The sequence below is a fragment of the Macaca nemestrina genome, chromosome 2 (assembly GCF_043159975.1).
Source record: "Macaca nemestrina isolate mMacNem1 chromosome 2, mMacNem.hap1, whole genome shotgun sequence".
Classification (NCBI taxonomy): domain Eukaryota; kingdom Metazoa; phylum Chordata; class Mammalia; order Primates; family Cercopithecidae; genus Macaca; species Macaca nemestrina.
The window spans coordinates 51,601,891-51,611,947 of record NC_092126.1 but is presented as its reverse complement, the minus strand read 5'-3'; the positions used below and the strand labels follow the sequence as shown (position 1 = coordinate 51,611,947).

The window sequence follows — 10,057 nt, the reverse complement described above, 5'->3', positions numbered from 1 at the left end:
TTAGCTTGCCATCTCTTACAACCTAGGATGATCTATAAATTTAATAAATACGCTTTTCCATTCCATCATTTTAAATCATCGATACAACACTAGTAGTGATGTACTGATTCTGACAGTTAGGAATGACTTTAAAGGTTAAAATATTCTAAATAGCTAAATACCCATAATAGGGAGGTGCAGTATGAATGACACGATGTAAGTTTGATCTCAGTTTGTTCTGTCAGATTCATCACCATCACAGAAAAACAATTAGATTGAAATCATAGATACCAGTTTTTAAAGCATATATCCCAATGTCAAGCTATACTTTTTTAAGACTATGACAAATTCCAAAAATTATGAAAAATTCCCTAATAGATTTGTTCAAGGGTGTGGTAAGATTCCTTAATTTAATTCAACAACCAAGATACAGCAGTAAGTCTTTATTTTTTGTACAGGGTGCCACCACAGGTAACCATCAGAGAACACGCTGCTATTTTCAAATATACAGAACTGAACAAAAGCATTTTAGCATGCTGCCTTACTGTACATAGAAAACTGGTGAGCATCTTCAGACACTAAGACCAGGAAATAAAATGGGTTAAAGGTATTTGCTGATACGTTTATGAATCACTCAGCAGTGTTAATATAGCTTATCTTTACCTGAAAGCAGAATTACACTCACTCACTGGCAGCACTGGGCAATTCTAAGATTCAGGTCTCGTGAAAGGTAGGCACAACCAACAAGCAAGCAAGGAACAGATGCCATGTCTGCTTCTGAAGGGAGGGACTGACTTTGAAGCAGGCTCTGCAGATTTTAAGAATTGATACAGCTGTCTTAATAGCTTAATACTGAGTTTTCCTTACTTTGTATGTTGGCAGTCAACAAAAGAATTTCTGAAACAAGCTAAATAGGATTATAAAGCAGAACACTGTCCATATAACAGAATTGCTGCTTCACAACTTTTGCCCAGTTCTCACCTCTTATCCTAAAAAAACCTCTGATCTGATAAGTTTTAATGAAAACCTCTAGCAACTGTAACAGACTTTTTTCAACCCAGCTCTAGATACTAAGTATCAGAAACAAGGCTTGTGAAGTGAATGTGTTCACAGAAAAATGCAGTGTTTCTACTGGAGGTAAGTGTCAAGTTTCCTCTTGATGTTGTCAAAGGAATCTGCTCCCATATAATCAGCCTGGCCCTGTTCCCATCGCTCCTTCCGTTCTTCCGAGGATACAAATGGCTGTGCCATAGCTGGGATCTCCCCAAGGGACAGATGTGATATGGCTCCTGAGACATCTTCCTAGAAAGGAAAGCATAATTGACTCTATGAGAGCTGAAAATCAAACTGTTTTAAAGAATGCAATAAACTGAAGACAGTGAGAAAAGCCAGGATGAATCATGCAAAGTAGCAAAAACTGAAAAGTATTACATGAAACAAACAAAAAAGACACAAAAATATAAACATTATATGATTTTTTCCTAACAAAATGAAGACTTCTTGACTCAGTGAAAACATTGGGAGAACAAAGTAATTAGGGTTAATGTTTAAGTTCTGCATACCTTTCTACAGAAGCCACAAGAGAAAGCCAGTGTATAGACCAAGTCTGAAAGCTGCAAACAGTTCATTAGAAAGTGTAAGATGGATGGGCAAGGGAACACAAAGTCTCAAGATAAATTCTCAATCTGTGTGGGCTCTGAAAGGTTGAGAACTTAAACAAAATGATACCCCAACAGGCTACATTTCAGAAAGAACCTAACTAGAGAGCCGCAACACATACTCAGTTATCACATTGTAAGAAGGAAAGTTAAACTGGTTTGAGACTAGGTACCAAACTTCTCTGCTTGTTCAAGCTTTCATTTGGATTACCAAGTAGCATCTGTTCATTTAATTTACTTAATTTTGAACATCTTTCAATTCCCATCTTCACCTTTCCTTGGTTCATAATTCCAGCCCTCATATTGCAGAAGGAACAGGGTAAGATGTGCAACAAACAAAGCAGACCTAGTCTACATTAAATTTGATTCTCATTACATGTACATGGGTGATCAACTTCACATGTACCACAAATTTACCAATGCTATCCTTCAAAAAGTACTAAGGTGCAAAGGTACTGGAAATCTTAGCAGAGAAAAAGGAAGGTAAATGAATACAGACAAGCATTGCTTTTAACAGAGAAAATGGTGGAAAAAGTGTTTTGACTGTTTTTGTTACCATATATATGTAAGCATATAGGTATGTATTTAAAATCAGTGGAACTTTAAGGTGTTTGGGTCTATAGGATTGCATTATAGCTGAGGCAACATAAGGCCTTCCATTGGATAGTCCTGCCTTTGCCTTGTACTTGGCAACAGTAATGATACAGAGGCATTCCAGAGTCCTCTGTTCACAATAGGGGGGCTGTGAATTTATACCCTAAAAGAGAGGCCCCTGAGGTCAGGCCAAATACACTGGACATAACTTAAAATAGTTTAGCATTTAAAGTGTAACTCTCCCTTCACCTGCCATAAAAGGTACTATCTTAATTCTGGGCTGTAGATGGCTACTTTTAAGCATAGTCCATCTCAAAGTTTCATAAGGATAAGTCTCTTCAGACCTGGGTTTGAAGCCCATTCTGCTACTTGACTAGTCTGTTACACAACTAAGACAAGTTATATAACTTCTTTAAGCTTTGGTTAATTTACCTATAAAAGGAGATATTAATAATACTTAATATACTTAACAATACTAATAGTACTTAATATAGTGGTTTTAAGGGTTAAGAAAGGGTAACTTTCATTAAGCATTTACGATGTGCCAGGTGGTTTTAAGTACTGCATGACAGGGGTCCCCAACCCCCAGGCCACAGACCAGTAGTGGTCCATGGCCTATTAGGAACCAGGCCGCACAGCAGAAGGTGAGTGGCAGGCGAGCAAGAATTACCACCTGAGCTCTGCCTCTTGTCAGATCAGAGGTGGTTAGATTCTCATAGAAACATGAACTCTTATGAACTGTGCATGCAAAGGATCTAGGTGGTATGCTCCTTATGAAAATCTAATGCCTGATGATCTGAGGTGGAACAGTTTTATCCCACAACCATCCCCCATACTGGTCCATGGAAAAACTGTCTTCCACAAAACCAGTGTCTAGTGCCAAAAAGGTTGGGGACCACTGCTGTACAAATATTATGTCATGATCCATATAAAGCACTCAGAGTAAGAATGCAAGTGTTAGTTCTTTCTCCCTTTCTCCTTTCTATATCTTAGTAAGTGCTAGTAAGTGAAATGGCTAAAATCTGTACCACAGAAAAGCGAATAATCTCTTATGATCTCCCCATTCTGTTCTCTTATTTATATCTGAATATGTAACAGTTTCATTCCTCATCCTCCTCCAATTCTTTCATAAGAACAAACCTCAGAGAAGACCTTTAAAGTCAGAAAATATGCTAAACAGGGTTGTTATAAATGTTAACATGTCATCTCCCTCCTACAAAGATATTTCTTTTTCAAGATCCTATAGTAATCTTAGGAGTACAAACATAGGAAATAAAAATAATCCTACAAAAGTATTTACTGTATGTTCATATTGTGATTTTCACTGAAAACACATTCTTCTAAGCAGATGGCAAATATAAAGTAGATACATCTAAATGTTTGCAGTTCCTAAAACATTCAATGGGGTGTTATTTTTATAGACCACTACTTTAGGAATAATCTAAAAATCTTTTCAGAGGAGAATGGGCTAAGAATTCTAGAGTTAAAATATACGGGTATATATAGAAAATTCTTAAAAAACTATGTTCTCGGATCTAAAGAAATCTGCCACACAGTTTATTTCTGCTACTTCTTGCTGGGAATGTTTCTCCCCTCTAAGATGGTTACCATTTTCTTTCCACAAAATTTTATTTATCTCTGTTTAAAATGCTGCTAAATATTCCATGTCTCTATTGATACAACAAGTTTTTAAAAAGCAGCATTAAATGATCTAAAGAAAAGAAACAGAACCTACCACATTTACATATGAGCAGGTGTCTTTGACAAGGCCAAATTGTTGAAGCAGAGGTAAAACGTTGGTGGTAAAGATGTTCCACCACAGGATGAGAAACTCTGGATGAGTCATGTTCGGATCATGGGCCTCACTTTTGACACTTTTTGTTTTGGGATCATAAGTATAATTCCATGGTTTGACTCGTCCCAGGAAATGCACAACTTTGGCACTTGCACCAAACCTGCCAAGTGAACGCAAGTTGAAACAGTTAGTGGATTCTGAGTACTGACAGAAAGATAAGCAGCACTTTTCTGTAGCTGTCTTTTTATTTTTTTTAAGAGAGAGTGTCTCACTCTCAGGCTGGAGTGCAGTAGCATGATAGCTCACTACAGCCTCTAACTTCCCACCTTTAGGCCTCTTGAGTAGCACAGGCCACCATGCCTAGCTAATGTTTAATTTTTTTTTTTTTTGTAAAGACAGGCTCTTGCTATGTTGTCCAGCCCGGTCTTGAACTCCTGGCCTGAAGCGATTTCTCCTGCCTTGGCCTCCCTATTCTATGGCCTTAACAGCGTACTTTCCATCCTACAGTAAGGGTTCAAGATCAAACTGAGTTCACTGTGACACTGTGAGACAGATACTTTTAAAAGTACTTACTCAGCTGTGTGTTATGTTAAATACATACAAAAAAATGTAAATGTAGTATTGGTTCGGTGCAACACTGAAGCACCAATCCATTGTGGATAGAACAGGCAAACTACTTGGAAAGTATTTGGTATTACCTAGTAAAGTTAAAAATGCTCATGCTGTACAATCCAGCAGCTCAGCTCCTAAGCATATACACTAAAGAAATGCTTGTGTATGTGCAACAAGAGATATAATCAAAATGTTCACAGCAGCAGCAGCACTGTTTGAAACAGTCAAAAACTGGAAACAACCCAAATGTCTGTATTAGATTTTTGCTCAGCAAGTATACATTACTCCCAGCCTCATCGGGGGAGGACACTTTCCCACCTGATGTTGGACGTGTCCTTTGGCTTGACTTGACTAAGACAATATGAGCAGAAGTGACAGTGTGCCTTACAGAAGCAATGCTTATTTCTGTTCACCCTCTAAGAAGTTAAAACTTCTGCCAGCAGAATATGCCTGGGTGCTTGCTGGTTCCAGAAAAAAGAAACATGGAACAGATCGGGACCAAACCTGTAGCCTAGCTCCAAACTCTGCTGAGATCATCAGAGCTGTCCTAGCCAACCCACCAACATATAAGTAAGAAATATTTGCTTATTGTTGAAAATGACTGAGACTTTAGTTATACAGCCATCTTTTTTAAAGGAAAAGTTCTGCTATATTCATAGCATGGAATACAATCTAAAATGAATGAACTATAGCTATATACATCATGCAGCAAAAAGATGAATATTTAGAACATTTATGTTGAAAAAAGCAATGGGTCAAACAATTACATATATACGATTCCACTTATATAAAGGCAAAACAGGCTGGGTATAGTGGCTCACGCCTGTCATCCCAGCACTTTGGGAGGCTGAGGCAGGCAAATCATGAGGTCAGGAGATGGAGACCATCCTGGCCAACATGGTGAAACCCTGTCTCTACTAAAAATACAAAAATTAGCTGGGTGTGGTGGCACATGCCTGTAATCACAGCTACTTGGGAGGCTGAGGCAGGAGAATCCCGTGAACCAGGGAGTCAGAGGTTAGAGTGAGCTGAGATTGCGCCACTGCACTCCAGCCTGGTGACTCTGTCTCAAAAAAAAAAAAAAAAAAAAAAAAAGGCAAAACAAGAAAAAAGGTACTGTTTAAAGATCAGAAAACTATAATCAATGTAAATTTAATGATGCTGGTTACCTCTGGGGGAAAGGTGAAGCTATCATTGGGAAGGGACAAAAAGAGGTTCTAAGGCACTGGTTGTGTTCTATGTCTTAACTTGGGTGACATTTTTAAACAATACACATTTTTAAATATGTATTCTTTTGTATATATGCTCCATTTCACAATAAAGAATATCTTTAAAAGAGTAGGAGTAAAGTGTGGTCCTGTTCTAGCTGGGAGGAAATCTATGTATATAAAAACAAAAAACAAACGTGAATGTAACAAGAGTCAAAGCAAAAATAGGAACAGTGAGTGCTCAGGAATTCACAGCAGGAAGGGCACTATCCAGCTGCAGCGGGAGCAGAGGTGCTAAGATAGTGGGATGTGACTTCAAGCTTATACAGCAGATGTGATCCGGGTAGCTGATGATATTGTAGGGAATTCCAGGCAGGCAACGGCAGGTATCAGGTGAGCACCTGTGTGCTTGACCAGGTATCCTCTGTGAGAGCCAGAGAGGAAGCTTTGAGTAGGGAAAGAAAAGTAAAATGGGACAGAACCTCAGGTACTGGGCTCAAGTGTTAGATTTCAGTAGATTTATACTACAGGCAACCAAGATACGTGAGCATGATATACTGATCAAAATAATACAAACTCATGTAACCCTTCCTATCCCCTAAAGTTTATCTAAAAAAAAAAAAAAAAACTTAGGAACCGGTTAAAAAGCTATCATCAGAGTTTACTATATTTGGAGACCAAATTCTTTAAGGATATGATGGGGAATAATAATATTTCTACAAGGTAAATCTTACCAATGTGTTAACTGAGGCTGTGAGAGACTGAAGTGAGATGCCCAAGGTCACACAACTATTAAGTGTTAGAGATGGAGTTTGACGTGGTTTTACCTCTAAGGCATGAGCACTTACCATCCTACCATGCTGCTGCTGCTCCAAAAAGCATGCAAGAAAAATACAGCCTATTTGTAAAGCTCCTTCCTCTTAAGGTTAATTGATCATTCCATGGTTTGTTTCTTCTGATAAATGAAGAGGATATTTGGTATCCCCAAGCTTACTCTTTATTTTATACACATAGTATATGTAACACACACAACCCTCTTGCTCTATTTAATCCTTAAAAGGATAAAAAGAGTAGGAGTAAAGTTTGATGCCCAAATTTGTGCACAGATAAAGCTATGGATTAAATAAGCAACTGTTATGCATATGGCACTATGCTCACTGTGTGGCCCCAAAAGGCTTTTGTTCAAACAGGAAAATGGGTCATCTGCATAAAAATAAGCAAGGTGACAAGTTGGGGCTATCAGGGCAGTACTGACATTAAGGGCTACTGAAATTCCAAAGCAATGAATGCAGGTGGGATTTTCAGAGGTGGCTTTATGCAGGAAGTGGGGGCAGGGACAATGCATGGAAAAGAGTCAGATGACTGCCTTCAACAAATGTTCTAACGAGGATGGGGGAACCCATCACACAGCTCTGACTCCTGTGTTGCAGAATGGAGGGAAGGCACTGCCCCATCCTAGCAATATAAACCCATAAGCCTAAAACCGAAATAGAGCGCATAAGAATGAGATATTCCTTCCACCTCCTCGGACATTCACCCCTCCTGACTCAACTTCCCTGCCTGCAGCCACAGCACCTATTTAGATCCTCTTGTGTTAACTTTTTGATCCTCTTGTTTTAACTTAACTGCTAAGCTTCAGCCCATGATTTGCCTAGACTTAATATAAATGTCATACACAGTCATAGCATGATAGTAATACTAATTAAAGTAAGTTAAAACATGAATATAATGTAAACTATTCTGTTCTAACCTGTTCTCTTGACAGTTCACTAATGACTAAGCAGTAGTAATAACTCATAATAAGAATATAAAGTATTCATATATTGCAGGCATTGGTTAGTGTTTGCTTGGTTTACTCAGTTAATCTCCAAAATGACAATGTGAGGAAACCAAGGCATGAAGAAGTTAAATAACTTGTCCAGGATCCCATGGCTGGTGAGTGACAAGGCTGGGATTCCATCCAAGCAGTCTGGCTGCAGAGCCAAGGCTCTTAGCCATGACTAGGCTGCTATTGTAAGACACTCCCAGAATTATAAGGGTATTGTCTGAGAGTGACATTTGTTAATTTATGGATTAACTCCTGCCGATGGACAGTTAATATGAAAGTGGAAAAGGTATGCCTAAGAATCCTGGCAATCCCCCAAGTATAGTTAAGGACCCAGCAACAGAAAGTAACCAATAGGAAAGCATGTTATGAAGTAAGTAACTTAGCATTCAAGAAGACTGAAGAAAGACTTTTTAGAAGGATGCAGTTTGCAACAGAGGTTAAGGAAAAAAGGGAAGAACAAGAAATGGGTGGTGCTTAAGATCAGCAGGTGACTCACAAGTAGACTGTGCTGGACATTGTCTAAGGGCCTGCCCAGCTCCTGTCTCTGGATTTGGGTGTCACAGCTCATGCAGAGGAAGGGCACAATGTTCCAATCCACCTGCACACGGACTGCCCTCTGCTGTAAGCAAGAATATACACCTGAGCCTCTAGCTCCGTCTGTATCCCAGCCTGGTTCTGGACGTCCACATGACTGGTTCAAGAGGCCTCTGCAGCCCTCCTGGATACCAGCTCCATGCTGGTTAAATACCTCTCCGTATGGCCTATGGCCTTCCTCTTGAATGTCAACAGGAACACCATTTGGAAACAATCCACACCCTGCATTTCACTGTGGCTTAGGCACTGATCTCTACCTTTATGAATCCATGTCTCTGAGTATCTCTTTAATTCTAAATCTGTTACTCCCTGTGGTCAGGGGAAGGATCCTCCTTTCTCAAATTACCTTCTTTACCTATTCTAACAAAGTGAAAAAGCTGTATCCGCTGGATAGTCCTTTCATAGACAGGGCAGTTTTCGTTTTAAGAAATCCCTTGGTAAGACTGTTAAAGTAGAAACTGGGATCTTAAGGGATCCTAAATGTGGGTGAGACTGCTTTTTCTGCCCTAAGGCAAGAAATTCCTTGGGTGCCAGCAAGACAGGGGGTGAGTGGGGAGAGACAGGAGAGGTGAGCAGGATTGTGGAGGGCAGTACTGCACAGTGATAGAGCCTCCCAACAGCCACCTACATTGCAATGAAACAAATCACAAAGTGTTAGGATGTAAGTAGGTTTCTTTAAAAATTAGTTGGCGCCAGTTTACTGAGTGGCAAACTTGAAACAGACTCAGGGGTGTGAAGGCACAGAGAAGCATGAGAGGGGAGGTAAGAGAGATTCTGGGGCATACAGGAATCACGCAAAGGATGCAGATATCATGGGTATGGGATATGCTCAGCCCTCTTTCTGTCCAGTAAGGAATGGAAATGCTTTTAGATGCATTAGGTATTGACATTACTTTCTTTTTTTTTTTTTTTAGACAGTGTCTCACTCTGTCACTCAGGCTCGAGTGTAGTGGTGCAATCTCATCTCGGCTCACTGCACTTCAACCTCTGAAGCACAAGCAATTCTCCCACCTCAGCCTCCCAAGTAGCTGCGACTATAGGCACAAGTCACTATGCCTGGCTAGTTTTTGTAATTTTTTTTTTTTTTTTTTGGTAGAGACGAGGTTTCACCATGTTGCCCAGGCTGTACTTGAACTCCTGAGCTCAAGCGATCCACCTGCCTCTGCCTCCCAAAGTGCTGGGATTACAGGTGTGAGCCTGACATTACGTGCCTGGCCTGACACTACTTTAATCAAACTGTTACACACCTAATATCTATGGAAATGGACAGTGGTAGTGAGTGGTCGGAGGTTTTAGAGGACCAGCTTTTTATGAGAAGAGCAGGCCTGGATGAGTCACTGAACACGGAAGGTTCGGACCAGCCCAAGAGCCCTTTGAGGGTGGGAAGAGGGCAGAAAAGTGAGAAATAAGGAAGCTGTTAAGTGGGGAAAAATGGGGCTTGGATAGGAGGGTGAGAGGGAAGTGAAGCCAGATTTTGCAACTTTGTGTAAGGCAGTCATATCACAAGTATGTTCCCAGAACTCGTCTAGGGCAGCACTTGGCTTGATATGAGGGATACTGCCTGGACCCAACAATGGCCATCTTATATGAAGGTTTAGGAGTCTTTTTAACTCTCATTATGCTCTAATTGTACAACTAAACAGTTATTTACACAGCAAAGGAACCTAGAGGGCTGGCTCTATAAGCTTTCATAAGACACATCATACACAAAAAGAATGAGCAACAAGTCTTGAACACTAGTCTGTTTTCATATCTAGAGTTTCAATCTAGATATTAATTTCAAGTAATT

General features: G+C 39.9%; 1 protein-coding gene across 3 annotated transcripts in view; it reads right to left on the bottom strand.

Annotated features, from left to right (window-relative positions):
- Positions 1-407: 407 nt before the first annotated feature.
- Positions 408-10,057, bottom strand: part of LOC105470044 (glycogenin 1) — a 36,942-nt gene continuing 27,292 nt past the window's right edge. Inside the window, exons 6-8 of one of the 3 annotated variants that reach the window (XM_011721754.2) lie at positions 3,967-4,186; positions 1,542-1,592; positions 408-1,281 (exon numbers count right to left, since the gene is read on the bottom strand). In XM_011721754.2, coding sequence (XP_011720056.1) covers positions 1,108-1,281; positions 1,542-1,592; positions 3,967-4,186 — 445 coding nt within the window. In that variant the 3' untranslated portion in view covers positions 408-1,107. The remainder of the gene's footprint in view (positions 1,282-1,541; positions 1,593-3,966; positions 4,187-10,057) is intronic. The other 2 variants (XM_011721755.3, XM_011721756.2) reach the window with 2 other exon arrangements.